The sequence below is a fragment of the Petromyzon marinus genome, chromosome 16, assembly GCF_048934315.1.
Source record: "Petromyzon marinus isolate PM22_M1 ecotype Great Lakes invasive population chromosome 16, UKy_Petmar_22M1.pri1.0, whole genome shotgun sequence".
Classification (NCBI taxonomy): Eukaryota; Metazoa; Chordata; class Hyperoartia; order Petromyzontiformes; family Petromyzontidae; genus Petromyzon; species Petromyzon marinus.
Window position 1 is genome coordinate 13,426,561 of NC_133682.1, and position 20,266 is coordinate 13,446,826.

Here is a 20,266-nt window from a genome sequence, read left to right on the forward strand (position 1 = left end):
TCAGTGAGGAAGGTGATGGAATTGATGGAGGGACAGGGGCTGGGAATGGAGATGATGTTGCTGGGGTAGGTAAGGCAGAATAAGGTGGAATGTGATGGTGAGAGAGGGTGTCTGATGGGTGCAACGTGGATGAGAGGCAGTAGGGTATGGGGCACATGCGTGAAGTGTTGAAATGGGCATGGGTGAGGGTAGGTGAAGGGTGGTAGGTACAGAAGTCTGGTGGCCGGACAGTTGAGCTGATGGAGGAGCACAGTGTAGGTCTGGGGGATTGATGTGATTAAGTGCACAGACATGCGTCGAAGATGTCTGGGCAGCCTGAAGGAGTAGGCAAGTGCATTATCTCGTGGCCCCATTGAGCGCCACCTAGTGGAGGCCATTTCTGCTAGTAGTGGTGTGAGCAACACATTGCACTGCACTTTTACCCATGCAGAACCTACTTTTCGTGAAAGTTTTCCTGTTAATACTTATTTGTTAGCTTACAATATCAGTCACAATATGCTTTAGTGCATAAATATACTGTGGCCCGAAAGTCAGGAGGCACTGGGTAATTATATTTATTTCAACAATTCACATGGGATGATTTAATTTATTTTTAAAATATTCAAACTGACTTCCGTTAATATTACTTTATGCATGAACTCCCTTTTGAAATGAATTTAGGACTTTTTTGTTTCAAAAAAGCTGTCTTTTTTTCATATTCGTAAACGAAATAATTTGACTTATTCTTCTTTAGTAAAAAACTAAAAATCACATTTTTAAATGTTATCTGAAAAGGAATAGGAAAAAAATATATAAATAACGATAATAGATAAATTATTTACTTCAATATTAAACAATTACAAAGTTTTAAGGCCAATGTTAAAATAAAGAAAATCACTCAATGCCCTTAAGTTTGGGCCACCCTGTATATTTGTAATTCATTGAGCATGTGTGTACAGTGAGGGAAAAAAGTATTTGATCCCCTGCTGATTTAGTAGGTTTGCCCACTGACAAAGAAATGATCAGTCTATAATTTTAATGGTAGGTTTATTTGAACAGTGAGAGACAGAATAACAACAAAAAGATCCAGAAAAACGCATGTCAAATATGTTATAAATTGATTTGCATTTTAATGAGGGAAATAAGTATTTGACCCCTCTGCAAAACATGACTTAGTACTTGGTGGCAAAACCCTTGTTGGCAATCACAGAGGCCAGACGTTTCTTGTAGTTGGCCACGAGGTTTGCACACATCTCAGGAGGGATTTTGGCCCACTCCTCTTTGCCGATCTTCTCTAAGTCATTAAGGTTTCGAGGCTGACGTTTAGCAAATCGAACATTCAGTTCCCTCCACAGATTTTCTATAGGATTAAGGTCTGGAGACTGGCTAGGCCACTCCAGGACCTTAATGTGCTTCTTCTTGAGCCACTCCTTTGTTGCCTTGGCCCTGTGTTTTGGGTCATTGTCATGCTGGAATATCCATCCACGACCCATTTTCAATGACCTGGCTGAGGGAAGGAGGTTCTAACCAAAGATTTGACGGTATATGGCCCCGTCCATCGTCCCTTTGATGCGGTGAAGTTTCCCTGTCCCCTTAGCAGAAAAACACCCCAAAGCATAATGTTTCCACCTCCATGTTTGACGGTGGGGATGATGTTCTTGGGGTCATAGGCAGCATTCCTCCTCCTCCAAACACGGCGAGTTGAGTTGATGCCAAAGAGCTCCATTTTGGTCTCATCTGACCACAACACTTTCACCCAGTTGTCATCTGAATCATTCAGATGTTCATTGGCAAACTTCAGACGGGCATGTATATGCACTTTCTTGAGCAGGGGGACCTTCCAGGCGCTGCAGGATTTCAGTCCTTCACGGCGTAGTGTGTTACCAATTATTTTCTTGGTGACTATGGTCCCAGCTGCCTTGATATCATTGACAAGATCCTCCTGTGTAGTTCTGGGCTGATTCCTCACCGTTCTCATGATCATTGCAATGCCACGAGATGAGATCATGCATGGAGCCCCAGGCCGAGGGAGATTGACAGTTCTTTTGTGTTTCTTCCATTTGCGAATAATCGCACCAACTGTTGTCACCTTCTCACCAAGCTGCTTGGCAATGGTCTTGTAGCCCATCCAGCCTTGTGTAGGTCGACAATCTTATCCCTGACATCCTTGGAGAGATCTTTGGTCTTGGCCATGGTGGAGAGTTTGGAATCTGATTGATTGATTGCTTCTGTGGACGGGGGTCTTTTATATAGGTAACAAGCTGAGATTAGCACTCCCTTTAAGAGTGTGCTCCTAATCTCAGCTCGTTACCTGTATAAAAGACACCTGGGAGCCCAAAATCTTTCTGATTGAGAGGAGGTCAAATACTTATTTCCCTCATTAAAATGCAAATCAATTTATAACATGCGTTTTTCTGGATCTTTTTGTTGTTATTCTGTCTCTCACTGTTCAAATAAACCTACCCTTAAAATTATAGACTGATCATTTCTTTGTCAGTGGGCAAACGTACAAAATCAACAGGGGATCAAATGCTTTTTTCCCTCACTGTATGTATGTTGAACTTCTTTCGCACCATATGTAGCCAATTATGCTAATCTGAGGTGCGCGGAAGGAAAGTGAGGTATTGTCAACTCGTTTCCAAAAATAAAGAAATAATTGAAAGGTAATTACGAATGTATGCAGACTGTATCTGACATTGGGAAGAAAGTCCAGTGAATGTAATCGGACGCCCTGTTTGATTGGAGATTAAGAAACATCTGAGCTGTCCTCCCCATCAGTCAGTCATAAGTCAATTGACCATCTAGAGGTAAAGATTATTATAGAACGGTGAATGAAGTTGGAAGAGATTCAGGGGAATGTATTTTCACCAAAATATGTTTAAATTTTTCTGCATGCACGTTTAGTAGCCTTTGCTAGGTGTTTAATAGTAGGTCCCTAATTGACTCTTGTGCTATCGTGATTGTTGAAGGAGAGTACTCAGAGGTCAAAGACCAATGGAAAGAGCAAGAGAGAAAGTTATATGAAAATATTGCCTTTTACAGCCAAGGTTATAAAATATGGGTTTAAAATAAGTAAAGCATAAGAGTAACACAATCCAACATGTAAAAAGATATAGAAAACACCGTGAGAAAAAATGCACAATACAATCAATAATACGGATGAAATAATTAATTTGATGTTAACTTATTAAATATTATATTCTTGGTTCTTTCGGTAAAGTCACGTCGATGGGAAACAATAAAATAATAAAAATATAAAACAATTAAATTCTCACGACGTTTCGACTGCAACACAAGCAATCATCATCAGGTGTGAAAACCACAGCAAGAAAATTTGAAAAAAGTGGCGTTTTTTTTTACGTTAGCACCATGGAGAGCGATGCGGCAGTTATTCAGGTGGACGAGTCCATCTATGTTCGGAAAAGAGGGGGTGGGAGACCAAAATAATGGATGCGGTCTGAAAGCCACCGTAAGCGTGAACAATAAATTAAGACCCGAAATGGTGTATCAAATCCTTCCAATGATTGCTAAGCCAGAATACATCTCGGTTGAAATTGTCTCGGTGTTTGTATATGTGGATAGCCTCATGAACAAATCTCTAATGGTAGCCAGATGGCTTGCAAAGAACCTCTGTCTTGGAGAAATCAATGTCATGTGAGCCTACTGAATTATAACAGTGATCTGCCATGGCCGAGGTGTTGGTCCTACCGTGTTTAGGTCTGCTTTGTGTTCACGAATGCGGTCCGAGACATGTCGTTTGGTTTCTCCAATGTAACTACTACCACAGAGGCAACTTAGTTTGTAGACGCCAGGGTACTGTATGTCCAGAATCACATATTTTACAGACGGAACCAGATCACGGATTTTATGTAATGTGGTAGTAGTTACGTTGGAGAAACCAAACGACAATCGGACCGCATTCGTGAACACAAAGCAGACCTAAAACACGGTAGGACCAACACATCGGCCGTGGCAGATCACTGTTATAATTAGTAGGCTCACATGACATTGACTTCTCCAAGACAGAGGTTCTTTGCAAGCCATCTGGCTACCATGAGCGATTCGTTCATGAGGCTATCCACAGAGACAATTTCAACCGAGAAGATGGATTCTGGCTTAGCAATCATTGGAAGGATTTGATAAACCATTGCGGGTCTAAATTGATTGTTCACGCTTATGGTGGCTTTCAGATCGCATCCATTATTTTCGTCTCCCCCCTCCTCTTTTTCGAACATAGATGGACTCGTCCATCTGAACAAACTGTTAAATCGCTCTCCGTGGTACTAACGTTAAAAATAACCGCCACTTTTTTCAAATTTTCTTGCTGTGGTTTTCACACCTGATGATGATTGCTTGTGTTGCAGTCGAAACATCGTGAGAATTGTATTGTTTTATATTTTTATTATTTTATTGTTTCCCTTCTACGTGACTTTACCGAAAGAACCAAGAATATGAATCCCTGCAGTCACGAAAGCTTTAAATCACAATTAATTAAATATTGTTTACTAAGTACTACAGTGTAATTTATGCATGAAGATGGAATATGCATATGGTGTGAGTGAGCCTGCACGAGCAGACTCTTTAGGTTGGGTGTTAATGTTGATACACTTGGGGTATTCTATCAAAAGGAAGGAAGTGATAGCAAGGTGTGGTGGTATAAACAAGATTGACCGTGAACACCTCTTAACCTTGAATGCTGAGCAGTTAACATCCATTCCTGTTCAGCAAATAGGGAGTCATTGTGTGTTAATCACAGGTACCAAGAATTTGAGGTGGGGTTCACGCGATGAAATCTGTTAAGCTTACATTTCAATTTCAGTTCCCCTTTCACTGTGAAAATATTGAACACTTCTTCAGGTTCACCATAAGCATAAATGTAGCGTAAGTAACCATGGCACGTGTGAGATTAATACATCCAGGAATCATTACAACGTTCATGATCCAATGCAAACAAAGTGGATACAATGTTTTTGTACAATCCTTGTTATATGAATCTAGTTTGCAAGCATTAAAGCACCAGTTTAACACGTAGGCTTTAACGACCAATATCATCCATAATACAGGTTTTTTTTACGCAATCTAACTAAAGCACCAGTAGCAGATGCAAAACTCTTTCATAGCTTTGCCACCTACTTTTATGTGTTATTATGAACTACCTTATTTGTCTGTCCTAGGACAGAAGCTGTAATATTTACGAAAATATTGAGTATACATAATTTTATCTTATGTAAATTTAATGGCAGTGAATCTTGCACAAAAGTATGTCATCAAACACTTCACTGTATTTAATTGTAGCACTGTATTAATGTCAGTGAATCTGGCAGAAAACGAAGTCATCAAACACTTCACTGCAGTTCACTGTAGCACTGTATTAATGGCAGTGATTCTTGCACGAAACTATGTCATGAAACACCTCACTTCTTGTCACTAGCAATGTATGTAACTAACCTTCAATATAATCTTAGCTCTTTCGGTAAAGTCACGTTGAAGGGAAACAATAAAATATATATAAAAAAAAATTCTCACGACGTTTCGACCATAACACAAACGGTCGTCATCAGGTGTGCCGGTTTGCATTAATTTATTTATTTTCAAAGGCTTATTTACTTATAAAAACGTCAGCGCCACGCGCAGCGATTTGGCAGTTTATTTAGAAGGACGAGTCCTTCTATGTTATGAAAAGAGGAGGGGGGAGACGAAAAATTAATGTATGCTGTCTGAAAGCCACTGTAAGCGTGAACAATCAATTAAGACCTGAAATGGTTTATCAAATCTTTCCAATGATTGCTAAGCCAGAATCCATCTTCTCGGTTGAAATTGTCTCTGTGCTTGTATATGTGGATAGCCTCATGAACGAATCTCTCATGGTAGCCAGATGGCTTACAAAGAACCTAAAAATCCACCCGCTCATGAATATTAATGACGGGGGTGGTGCGGCATGTGGAGTGATGTCACGCGTGGGACACAAACAGATATTCTTGGCTCATTATAGTAGTAACTAGGGGTTGTTCGGGGGCGCCTTTGGCGCCCCCTTACAACCATTTACGGCCAGGAATGTCACTAAAAAAATTGCACACGAACGACGCGTTCACGCAAGCACCCGATGCTCCGTTTTGAAGTTTTAAAATGAAACATATTTTGAATTGTATTATGTTTTGAATTATATAATTGTATTTCTTCATTAAAAGCTTATATCATTTAACATCTGGAATACTTAATTTAAAACGACATTTCGTGTGAATTTCCTCTCGTCGTTAAGTAGATGGCCTTGCTGGGGTTTTGGTTCGATGCAGACTTTCACCCGCCCGTCTATAGCCCCGCCAAGCGTTGGTTGGCTGCTTGGTCCCAGTCACGTGATACACTTCAACCAATCCGTACCGCGTTAGTCACAGAATGACAATCACAGACCTGGGTGTTTATATATTAGTACTGAACCCGAGGTGGCATTGTTTAAAACGTTGAAGTATAGCCTTACACTCTCCTGCGTTTGTGTGTATGTGTGGACATGATTGACTGCGGGGAGTGATAGTGTAGTGGTTAGCATACTGCACTACAAACCCAGCTACCGAGTTCAATCCCTGCTCACTGCCAACACCAGTGGCAATAATCTGAATCAGTCCTGGGCCTCCCTTGGGTCGACTCAGCTTCAAATGAGTGTCTGGTGCAGTGTGTAATCATCGCCAATAAGGAGACAAAGGCAGCCGGGCATGGTGCTGGCCACCCACCCCCTCGTGTGCCATGCTGGCCTTCGTAGGTGCTCACTAATAGCACTTGTTCCAAAAGTCGATTAAGGCTATACCGGAGATCTTTGTCTTTTGCATGATTGGCTGAGTAAATGCATACTGTACATCTGTGAAAACCGGGTTCTGTCTGAAAATGTATTCCTCACGATGTATTCTAAATGGCTGCATTGCTGATCTCATGGTATGCTTCCCGCTAGACCAGCCTGAGTAGATATAGTGGGTTCAACATATAGGCGGCCCGTTACTGCCACTAAAATCGGAGAAGAAATGCCAACTTAAGCTGGCAAACCCACTAAATGTATGGATGCTGAATTGTTGATAACATAACCATTCTATGCAGTTTTCTTCCTCGATTAAATTCCAATTATATCACAAATGTGGTGCATGAGATGAAAGACATTTCTATTTAGAACTATAACAGCAAGTAGTGCAACATTCTGTGTCTGAGAATGTATTAAATAAGATTTGATTACATACTTGATGACATGAGTTAATGTCCAAAAACTACTTCTAGAGTAACGTTAAATACGCCTCGTTTCGGCACTATATGATATGCAATATGGTATATTCATGGCAACCAGTCATACATATTTAATCCTCAGAGCTCAGTTATGCTAACTAAATTGACAAAGATAATTTTAAAGGATTTTTGCGTGGTTTGTGTGAAGTCAACGAAAGTGTATTACCATCATCAGTTCACTTGCATTAAGAAACCCGTTTTACTCTTTGGTTTTTTTGGTAAAATCACGTATAAATAAGAAATAATAAAATAACATAATAGCGTACGACGTTTCGGTTGCAACACAAGCAGCCATCATCAGGTACAGAAGAGCTAAAATTACGAGAGAGAGGAAACACATAACCCCAGATGTATATACAGACACCCAAGTAGGAGGAACTAACACAGGTACAACAGGGGACACAGAGAGAGAATTACACCAAACAAACAGGGTTTAGCAAAATTTGGAAACCATATAAAGGAACACAGACGGTCGGTCAAAACACAATTAACGCATAGTCTGGTTGATTACGCTATTTCAAAGATTGCTAAATTGCAAGTTAAGTATGACATTTTAAAATACAGACCGCACACATAGACATCCAAGCAGAGCGGACCAGCACAGAGTGAAGTTGCCTTAAATAGGCAGAGAAGGTAAGGCTGAGAGACAATGGGACAAATTAGCATGAGGTATGTATGGAGCAAAGGGGGACGCGGAAAGTGCGGAGCAGCAGCACACACTCGGAAACACCAAGGCCCACACACAGGCAGAGACAGCACAGAGACACAAATCCAAGCCAAGACACAAAGGCAGATACACAAGCAGAGACAACACAAAGACAGACCTCATACCTCCCCGTAGAGGTGGTTTAGACTTGATTCGAAGCTTTCGTGACTGCAGGAATTACTCTTTGGTTTTTCGGTAAAGTCACGTATAAATAAGAAATAATAAAATAACATAATAGCGTACGACGTTTCGGTTGCAATACAAGCAGCCATCAACAGGTACAGAAGAGCTAAAATCTGTACCTGATGATGGCTGCTTGTGTTGCAACCGAAACGTCGTACGTTATTTTATTATTTCTTATTTATACGTGACTTTACCGAAAAAACCAAAGAGTAATTCCTGCAGTCACGAAAGCTTCGAATCAAGTCTAAACCACCTCTACGGGGAGGTATGAGGTCTGTGTCTTTGTGTTGTCTCTGCTTGTGTATCTGCCTTTGTGTCTTGGCTTGGATTTGTGTCTCTGTGCTTTCTCTGCCTGTGTGTGGGCCTTGGTGTTTCCGAGTGTGTGCTGCTGCTCCGCACTTTCCGCGTCCCCCTTTGCTCCATACATACCTCTTGCTAATTTGTCCCATTGTCTCTCAGCCTTACCTTCTCTGCCTATTTAAGGCAACTTCACTCTGTGCTGGTCCGCTCTGCTTGGATGTCTATGTGTGCAGTCTATATTTTAAAATTTCATACTTAACCTGCAATTTAGCAATGTTTGAAATAGCGTAATCAACCAGACTATGCGTTAATTGTGTTTTGGCCGACCGTCTGTGTTGCTTTATATGGTTTCCAAATTTTGCTAAACCCTGTTTGTTTGGTGTGATTCTCTCTCTGTGTCCCCTGTTGTATGTGTGTTAGTTCCCCCTACTTGGGTGTCTGTATATACATCTGGGGTTATGTGTTTCCTCTCTCTCATAATTTTAGCTCTTCTGTACCTGATGATGGCTGCTTGTGTTGCAACCGAAACGTCGTACGCTATTATGTTATTTTATTTTTTCTTATTTATACATGACTTTACCGAAAAAACCAAAGAGTAATTCCTGCAGTCACGAAAGCTTCGAATCAAGTCTAAACCCGTTTTAATCACGCATAGCTGAAATCTGGATTACAACCCAGGTTTTTATCGGATTCAGATCTGAGCAACCCAACATAAATATATCACGTGCTGAAGGGTAGCAAGTAGATGGTCTCAGCATGGTCACCACTATCTGCCAGAGAAAATCATATCTGGAACCTTTTTACCAGTATCCAAAATGATGAAAAAAGCATGGGTTTTACCGTGTCTGGCAATAAAACAGGTGTTTAGATGTTCAAACACCAAATATATACCTTTTGCAAGACATCTAGTCCGCATTAGCCACCCATAGGTGTGGCAAAATATGCAAACAGACATTCTCTGATAATATATGCATTGTCTTTGAAACTGATTGGTCTACTCCAGAGACAGCCTTCTTTATGGCCTTTTCTCACCAATGTTAGACCAGATAACGCCAAAAGGAGAACTTTACAAAGACAATGCAAGTATCAGAATACTTATAGCTCAGGTCGAACAGTTAGTTACATCTATGGGACCTTTTTACCAGTATCCAAAATGATAAAAAAAGAGGATAGGTGTTACTTTTTCCGGCAATAAAACAATCAATTTCAAGGACAGTGCATACATTATCAGAGTTATGTTTTTTGTTTGCATTCCGACCGCAGGTATTGTGGTCATTGCAAACATGACTCCTTGTAAAAAAGGTGTCAGTTTTGTTGCCAGATAAAAGGGTAAAAAACAATGATCTTTTTTTGATACTGGCAAAGGAGGTTCCAATGGTGTAAATGTTTACCCCGAGCTCTCATACTCTGATGGTGCATTGTCTTTGAGTTATGCGCCTTTTGGCGTCATATGGTCCAACATCATGTGAGACTAGGCTCTAAGGAAAGCTGTCTCGGGTGTGGACCAATCAATTTCAAGGACAGTGCATACATTATCAGAGTTATGTTTTTTGTTTGAATTCCGACCGCAGGTATTGTGGTCAATGCAAACATGACTCCTTATAAAAAAAGGTGTCAGTTTTGTTGCCAGATAAAAGGGTAAAAAAACAATTATTATAAGATGTTAAGATGAAAGGCATCGAGTGTGCACTAACCACACTTACTTGTGGCAAAAGGTGCAAACAAACATGCTCTGATAATCTTTGCATTGTTTTTTGAACTGATTGGCCTTCATAACATAATAGTTTGACTGTGATTTTACAATAATGTCGTAGCAGTGTGTGAAAATATGACCCCGATTGTGTACAGGATGAAAAGGCCACTTGAATCACGTTATTAATATCTCTCCTTAAGCCTTTCTTTGACACATGAGGTGCACTGCTCTGCAACATCACTAAGTGGATTGTTATTCAAATGAGATTATGCTGATAGCGTGAGTGTAATCACATAAAAAGAACCCAGCATCTCGTTCATCTGACATGTTGGCAGCTCAGTGATCTAACATGGCATTACCCCAGTAAGCCACCTGGCCACCAACTCTCTCTGATGTCTTCATGCAGGTACATCATCTAGCTTCAGATCCTGTTCAAAGTAATTTTGCAATTGAACAGCTGCCATATTTTAAACACGTAGTTTCTGTAGTGCCCTTGTGATTTGTAGTAATTTGCAAAGTACTTCTGAACTCAGAATGAGAGTGCATCGTGAGCCTGGCACATTGTAATATCGTGGTTGAAATTAATTTTTGTGCTGTATTATCCGATGTTTTTTTTATTCACAGTCTCAGGTTTCCTGGTGTTGAAATGTTTACTTAAATGTGTCTGTATAATTTCATCATTAATTGTTAAATGTACATGATTTATTTTTATAACAGCTTAAATCTCTAGTTACCACCGTGATGCATTTGGGTTTGAATTTAATTGATGGGAAATACATTTGCTGATTGAGATAGCAGGATGGGTATACAGCAGTTATATATAATCATTGCACACATACACAGCAACTCACTGATTTGCTGACACGCTTGTATATTAAGTCCTTAATTATTTAGTCTCACATTTTCATGCTACTTTCTTTCTCTCTTTTATTTGCCATTTTTAATACGTTTGTGCATTTGAAGATGAAGAACAATGTGTGCCTTTTCACTGTCATCAAGCACATAATTATTCAGTCTCACATTTTCATGCTACTTTCTTTTCTGTCTTGTGTTTGCCATTTTAAATATGTTTGTGCACTCGAAAATGAAGAACAATGTGTGCCTTTTCACCGTCATCACCTAATTGGGGTTACAATGTGCCAGCAAAAAAAAATCCACCATCAAAGACATAAATTAATTATCTTGCAAGGTGTCTGATAGATAATGCTAAATGCCATCTAGGGGTATTTTGAGTTACATTCACCTTTCGTATGTATGTTTAACTTGTTTCGCACCGTACACAGCCAACCGTGCTCATAACGCAGGGAATTAATAATCAAAATGAATATAATCGCTGGACCCATTTCAATACACAAGGTCGCGTGTTATTAAGAACTTTATCTCAGTGGGGCAAGCAGAGAGTTTGCAAAAGATTTGACAGAAAATAGTGTGAATATTGAGTCCGTAAAGGAGCTCTAGAGAGAGGCTTTAACATCAGTCAATCATCACTTGGACTTCTGTAATGCTGACCTTTATCAACTGACAATTTGAGCAGAAAATATGAAAGGCAATTCTGTACAAGTCCCCCCAATCCCGCAACGTAATTTCCAGCTTCAGGGTGAGTGACATACAAATTACAATTGTTTGGCCTCAAATACTCTTTACCTCGAATGTCCATTAAAAAAAACAATGGAACACTTCAAATCCACCTTGATATGGCGTAACAGAAATGTAATTGGCTACAGGCTTCCTCTATGAAAAGCACACTGGAGAGGCACAACGGATATGAATGGTTTAGTTCATTTGGCTATTGTCCGTGGTAGTGCACTTTCATGCCTCTGATCCGAGGCTCACAGACTTGAGTGTACAAATTCTCAAATGAATGCGATCTGCCCTTTCTACGAAGGTGTCCACAAGCAGTGTTTGATGGCCTTGGCGCCAGCATTGATGACCGCAATAAAAGGAGAAAAAACTGTTCCTATAATTGGCTGCACTTGATTTGTTTCAACTGAGCTCTAAGAGCAGCAAAGAGGTGAGAGAGGCAGTAAATTGCTTGCTGTTAGGGGCTGACAGTATAAGTGTACTGCTCAGACATTGCAGAAGCAGAATGTTGATCAGGAACACTGGCTTTCACTGAGATGGGCTCAGAGCTCTGGCTAGGTGCACAATTAATGAAAACATGTTCACTGTGCTACCAGAGCAGGTGGCCCCGGTATATTTATGTAGCTCAGTAAGTAAACACAACCAGACTGCGATTTATGATACAGGGAGCTCAAATGCCAGAGAATACTCAATTGGTACAATCATAATTATAAACATCCTTATAGGGTCTGAAAAACAAATACCTCCTTGTAAGCAACACTTGATGGATGCTTAACAGTAATTGGCCTATGGATTTACTTATTCACTTATTGGGAATGTGGAATTTCCACGACACGTGACCTGGCGACTGGATAACTGCAGTGCACACATTTACACTGCAGTGCGGACAGAGACACGGGGGAGGGTGGATTTGATACATTTGCACCATTGTTTCAACTGCTGTGCTGGGAGATCGAACCAGCAATTGTTGTGCTAACCATTACAACCATGGCGGCATCCCTTTTATTTTTGGGAAATGTGATTAAAATTAACAGCTATCTCTACACAAACAAGTTGGCTGTTTGAAGAGAAATACTGTAATTGGAATTATACATTATTATTTTAACTGCTACATTGTGTGACTGTCATTTATTACATTGTATTACATTGCATGACCGAGTCATACACTGCAATTAACCTTACAAAGTGTTGTAAGTCATTAGCCTTAAAACGTTTTGTTGGTAGGTAGTACATCGCCAGCTGTAATTAAACAGAATATATAATGGGTAATGCATGTGTAGTGAGTTCAACTGAGTCGCAGACGTACTCTTGGAGGCAACATATTTACTTAACACCAACACACGGGGTAGCTGCCCCTTAACAGAATAACAATCTATGGTGGTGACCACCAGGCTAACTATACTAATTACAACGCAACAAGCTACTACAGACCGGGACCACAGCTCGCGTCCAGGTCCACGTGTTGGAAACTCGGTAGAACGTAGAACGTAAACGAAGGCTTCTTCAGGATGAACAACAACAACGGTTCTATGTTGAACTTCTTTCGCACCATAAGCTTTCGTGACTGCAAGGATCCATACTCTTTGGTTCTATTCGGTAAAGTCACGTAGGTAAAAAAATAAAACAACAAAAATAACGACGTTTCGGCCACAACACAAGCAGCCTTCATCAGGTGAAGGGACCAGACTGTCTCGAGGACAGCGCTGGAGTGAACACAGCTAAGCTCAGACCGCGACCTTTAAGCTGTGTGAGAGGAATCAAGGTGCCTTGACAAAGGAATTAGCATTAAAATTAGCATTTAATTGGCGGACTTAGCATGATGAAAGGTGAACATGTGCAGGTCGGCGAGGGGGGGAGGTGTGAAAAGGGACGAGAGGGGATGCTGCAAAAGTTTGGGGTACCACTACTTGATAAAATATACTGTACCATTGAAAATTAGTTTAATGTTTGGTTCGGTTTAGAACATCTTTAGAATGGTTGCTTAATTTGAAACCATCTTCTCGGTTGAAATTGTGTCTGTATTTGTAAATCTGAATTGCCTCGTGAACAAATCTCTGATAAAAGGAGGAGACCTGATGGCTCATTGGGGCATTCTGTCTACAAGAAACCCACCCACACAGATTCCTTCTTGAAACCTGATTCCCACCACCACCCAGCTCAAAAGAATTCTCTCATCAAAACTTTATACCATAGGGCTCATTGCATTTCGGACCAACACCACCTGACCAGTGAATTAAAACATGTACACCTGGCCCTCAAAAGGAATGGATACTCTAACCGTACCATCCGCCATGCTGTCTCTCCCTCAATACAGAAACAACCACTTGATACGCCTGTCAAAACCATCACACTACCATATATAGCAGGCGTCACTTAAAAAAAAGATTTCCAAAATTATAAACAAATACAAGATCCAGGTCCGGTTCAATACAGTACACAAAATTCGTGATCTGATCCCATCCATGAAGGATGTCATTCGTGACTTACAGTACCCCGGGGTTTACAAATTGAGTTGTACCTGCGGTGATTGCTATATTGGGGAGACGAAGCGATATGTCTCTGACCGAATTCGCGAGCACAAATCAGATTTGAAACACGGCAGAACGAATTCTTCTGCCGTAGCTGATCACTGTTACAACGCTGTGGGTGATCACGATATAATTTTCTCCAATACCAAGATTCTTTGCAATCCCACGGGTTTTTATCAGAGATTGTTCACGAGGCAATTCAGATTTACAAATACAGACACAATTTCAACCGAGAAGATGGTTTCAAATTAAGCAACCATTGGAAAGATGTTCTAAATCGAACCAAACATTAAACTAACTTTCAATGGTACAGTATATTTTTTCAAGTAGTGGTACCCCAAACTTTCGCAGCATCCCCTCTCGTCCCTTTTCACACCTCCCCCCCTCGCCGACCTGCACATGTTCACCTTTCATCATCCTAAGTCCGCCAATTAAATGCTATTTTTTATGCTAATTCCTTTGTCAAGGCACCTTGATTCCTCTCACACAGCTTAAAGGTCGCGGTCTGAGCATAGCTGTGTTCACTCCAGCGCTGTCCTCGAGACAGTCTGGTCCCTTCACCTGATGAAGGCTGCTTGTGTTGTGGCGGAAACGTCGTGATTTTTGTTGTTTTATTTGTTTTACCTACATGACTTTACCGAATAGAACCAAAGAGTAACAACAACGGTCCCTCTGGGGGACCCGGCTTATATTCTCTGCAGCGTGGCTGGCTCCGCCCTTGGCCATGACCGCCTTCCAGAATCCTCGAGCAGGATCTGGACCCTGGCAACGTGACCACCCCTAGCCCCCACTTGGGGTCTCTTTGTAGACTTAACTGGTCACGTGTCCTCTCGGATTAACCTGAGTGCCTTGGCCTTTAGTCACCTCATTCCTACGGATGGAACTCCCACACACTATCCTGTAGAGCCGGCACTGCACGCCAAGCGTGGTGCCATCCAGCGCTATCAATCAGCGCTCACCGAGCCCCTCTAGGGCCGGTACTATACCCACACCATAGTGGTATCCGCGATGTCGTTACACTGCACGCCCTGCCTCTCTAGGGCCGGCACTACACAGTGACATCTCGCGATGTATTGGATAACAAATAAAAGAGTAAATATATGTATTTGATATAATTAACCATTCCTATACTGTCTTTGTTAATCTAAGACATTCTAACACTCAGCAGTCTGTTCTGGTCCAAATTTTGAGACTTTGAGCCAATTCCTTATACGTTTTTAAGTCCTGTATGAATTTATTTTGTGTATCAGGAAACGGTGCTATCTGTAGAAAACTCATATTTTTTCTTCACACGCAACATTTTAAGTCTATAGAATGGCTAAGCACACCCTATGCTGTGTGATGGCCATGCTTTAACAAGAGTCAATTAGCACATTAATGGCAAGAATGTCAATGACAGAACTGCACTCTTAACAACAAATATTTTACCTTACAGCCCTATGTCAATCCACTGCTGGATGAAGCCCTCACCATGCCACGTCTCTTGTAGGGGTTGCTTGACCATACTTCACTTGACTGATAAGTGAAATTGGTGATGAGTGGGGGTCATAGGAGCTCAAAACTAGTTTAGATATCACTCACCACAGATGTTCACCACGGCTGGGAGTCAAACCCAGGTTATCGGGTTCATAGTGCAGTTAACCACCGGACCACTGCTCCACTACCAAAATTAATGCATACCATTAGCATGTTTCATCTTTGAGAGATCTCCTCACAGTGTGTCAACACAAATGCAAATAACAGTGTTTAAATGTTTTGAGTGTTGGATTGAATGCAGTAATGCAGACAAATGAATGTAATTAAACTGACAACATGAAAATAATGTTTAAAGGTATAGTAGTGAACCATGCTTAACACTTCATCTAAAACCTGTCTATGAAAATAGGATTTACTGATTGTATTAAAGGCCTTGATGATATGTGCATTTCGAAAGCTTGTGATAAAGTGTTTCCAATGTTGTGCTCAGCAAGTGGAACGCATTGACCATACAGCAAACTGTGGCCATAAGGCAAAACAATTGCATTATGGTTATGCACCATTCACTGTCATTACTAAACACATATAATATGAACGCTTGAACAATGATTCAAGAATACCTGTACAATTTGTATGTGCATTTGGTGGGGGGGAACAGTGGTCCTCACAATGCACTACAAACCTGGCTTAATTTACACTACAAACCTGTACTTGATTTCCAGCCTTGGCTGACATCAGATGAAAGTGATTTTTGAACCAGTCCTGGGCCTCCATTTGCTTCACACAGCCTTAATTGTTTGCTCATGCCACAACTGGCTGAAGGGTATTCTAGAGTACCCCTTTAGGAGCAATTCTGGGCTATTCTTCTTCCTGGCCAGATGTCTTGGAAGAAGTGGAAGTACCCACACCACACGCTCTCATTTAAAAGTAACGGGCTCTCTGGTTACAACATTCGACTCACAGTTGAGAGTTTCAAGTTAAACTCTCGGCCAGCGACCAACTCGGTCTCTCAGTGCTTGGTCATAAGTCAACTGTTGGTATCCCACGCCAGCAATCATCGGTGTCATAGTATCCCATTTTAGCCGGGTGCTACTGTGACTTTGACATAACCAAAAATATTCCCTATTTTTATCTTCCTTTACATTAAATTCATTGGAATGTATCTAGACGCCAAAACCAGCATAATGCTTCATTTTACTAAAATCCCCAAAATATGTGGCATAGTTATTTTAAATCGTGCAATCAAATACTTGATTCCATCAGACTTTTTCCTGTGGTGCAATTGTCAACCTGCGTCAATATGCAAGTTCCGGATTAGGGTGTCACACAAGCTATATCACAATATGGAATCTATCCCATGAGCTTAATTTTGGGATGTGAAGATTTTCGGAAGCTCTATTTTGTTGTACCATGTAAGGCATTTTTCAGAAGAGGATATGAGAAGCACAAGTATGTATGTATGTTGAACTTATTTCGCACCATAAGCAGCCAGTTATACTAAGGACAACAAACTAAACACAAAAAGCAGGTCTAGAGAAATTCGTTTTCAATTCAGACTTAAGAGTGCACAGCACCAGTGTTTTTTTTTCTGATATCGGAAGAAAGAGCATTCCAGTCGACTGCAGAAGCGAGCAACGGTGACCGTCCTTGTATGATGGCCAGCCAAAATCCGCTGTTGCGACGATGAAAAAAAACGCTGAGAGTATTTTATGTGAGTATTTGCAGTTGAAAACTATGGATGTGTATCATAATTTTGCAGCCCTTTGTCAATCCACCACTGAATGAAAGTCTCTCCATGCCATGTTAGTTACGGGGAACTGTCTGAGTGTACTTTACCATGCCGGTCATATTGTACAATTACGTGACTCATAGCAAATCTGGAGGTAATAGCACACATTTGAACCTGGACAAGCAGTTGAAGAGACAGGGGTACAGCTGAACAGATCAGGGGTGGACCTCCTACTTTGTCACCCTTCAGTACTTTAAGAAGCTGCTTATTATTAAGAATACCTTCTCATTATGCCTACAAATGTTTCAGGGCTGTGGGTGAATATGATTCTAATCAAAAGCCGTTATGCTTTGCCTATTCTCTTATTACAGATTGTCTCTGACCCTGTCCTGTCCTCTGGACCTCACCCTCTTTCCAATGGACACACAGCGCTGCAAGATGCAGCTTGAGAGCTGTAAGTTTTCTGCCCTCTTTATCCATCACAATCATGTTCTGTGTTGTTGTTATTATCATTATTGTTATTGTTCGACACGTTCTGTTGGAAATTTCGGCCAGCTCTTCCCCCATTCCCTCCTTTCAATTTCACCACACTCCGCCAGGACACTATCTCAACATCGCCATTTTGCGAGCACACACAATGCAATTTGCATTTATATAGCGTATACATGCATCCGCATCTGAAAATGCTGTACAAAGCAGTGAGACGCGAGCAATTGGACAACCCTGGGGAAATGAGGAATGCATCATTTATTATTTTATAAGCCAAAAGAGGCGGTCAGTCAGTACGCGGAGGAGACGAGGAAGGCCTTGAGCCTGGATGTAAACAGGAGCAAGGAGTTGACTCCGTGTCCTCACCGATGCGTTGCATCCCCTGGCTCTATTGTTATTATTAACCATCGTCCATCATCTCGTTCCAGCGAGATGCCCTGTGCAAGCCCACTTACTGTGTTAACGGTTTGAAGAAGGTCGTTAACCTGCACCTATTTCTCCAATCCATGTGTTCCTCGCCACATCTCTCGATGTGATTCCATGCGTGCGTCTCACCGTGCTGTTCAGCGCACTGTTTTAAGTGCTATTCCATTTTCTTCGTAAATTGCCCATATTTCTGAACCGTACATCATAGAGTAGTACACACCAATTAAACAGGTCACTGAACTCATAGGTAGATTGATTAATGAGAGCATTAGAGACACTTCCGAGCGAACAACGCGATCTCCCGTTGCAGTTGGCTACACCACGGATGACCTGCGGTTCATCTGGGAGCCGGGAGACCCCGTGCAGATGGACCAGGTCGCCCTCCCCCAGTTCGATGTCGGCACTGACAACATCGAGTACGGGAACTGCACCAAGTTCTACCAGGGAACAGGTGGGAGCGCCGTGGGAAGAATGCAGTGCCAAGGGCATCGCGTGGCAATGCATTGCCTCTTGATTGTCAAATTAATACAAAACCAAGGTGAGAGTTGTTGTGGCTGCTGGACATCATGCTAAGCAGCGTGTGCTTGCGTATGCATGCTGAACTTCTTAGCCAACCATGCTAATCGGAGTTGCGGGGGAAGGAAAGTGAGGCATCGTCGTCAATTCGTTTCCACAAATAAGGCAATAATTGAAAAGTTATTCACAAATGTGTACAGACCGTATCTCACAGTGGAAAGAAAGTCCAGTGAATGCAACAAGTTATTTTTGATTGGAGATTAAGAAACATCTGAGCTGTCGTCCCCCATCAGTCAATCATGAGTCAATTGCTCACCTAGAAGTACAGCTTATTATTGATCGGTGAATGAAGTTGATAGCGATTCAGAGCGAATATTGTATTTTCACAGAAATGCGCAAGCATTTTAAAGCGAACAACAGCCAGATATGTAAAGAGTAAATAATTTCCCCTCGACTTGAACATGCTACAGAGCACGAGACAGGACGCACGTAGTGATCCTTCCCCCTTTCGCACTTTGATGAATTGTCACGGTTTGGGAGTGGTGATTCGAATCAAGGATTGATTTTTTTTTCGTGGCGGCAGGGGTTACGTGAACTCATTACATACAAGGTTTACAATTAAAACATAATTGATTCTTTTCATGCGTGATTCGAGGCGCGTGTCATGAGCATGGGAACTAATCTATGCATCTTCACACCTCTACCTGTGGCCGTGCGTAAGCTGGCAAGCACCTCGAGGGCACATTGCGGAAGCTAATGCAGATGCCTGATTGATTTTGCAATTAAAAAAAAAACATTATCAGAGCCTTGTGTTCATTTATTTTTGTTAAAACTGAATAATAGAACTTGAGAAGCTGTGTCCTCGTTTATTTACAACCGATGTAGAGACACTATCAATAACGTTGTTAGTGGTGGTATTATTTACGACATGTAATACGGTACTATATTTTATCCAAAGCTTGTTTAGTGCTGAGACAGCTGGTATTACAATGATTTGTTGGATCACACTCATATTATGGAACAGCTGATGTTCATTCAGGGCTGTAATAAGTTACCCAAATAATTTAGAATACAAATGGGCGAAGACGTAGTGGCCAGATCGAATGTCTTGCACCCGAAGCTGTTTGTAAAAACATTTCAGTTGGCATTGCCCCTTTCCTTAATCTCGTTTTCACCTACAAAAGTGTCACAGTGACATCATAGCGTAACACTCACTGTGACGATGGAACATCATGCCTAGTCAGGTGACACCAGGCCAAACTGAAAATAATTGTTATTCTATCAGTAAATAAGCACTGTTCTTGAAAACACATGTACCAGTATTTCATAACACATTTTTACTATATGATCATATTTTCTGACCAATCACCGAAACCCTCTACCATGCTTTGCTGCAA

The 20,266-nt window shown here is 41.2% G+C and overlaps 1 protein-coding gene across 1 annotated transcript in view; it reads left to right on the forward strand.

Moving 5' to 3' along the window:
* The window catches only part of GLRB (glycine receptor beta), a 216,756-nt gene that overhangs the window by 100,332 nt on the left and 96,158 nt on the right, over window positions 1-20,266 (forward strand). The window contains exons 7-8 of the mRNA XM_032955146.2: window positions 17,810-17,892; window positions 18,664-18,804. Coding sequence (XP_032811037.2) covers window positions 17,810-17,892; window positions 18,664-18,804 — 224 coding nt within the window. The remainder of the gene's footprint in view (window positions 1-17,809; window positions 17,893-18,663; window positions 18,805-20,266) is intronic.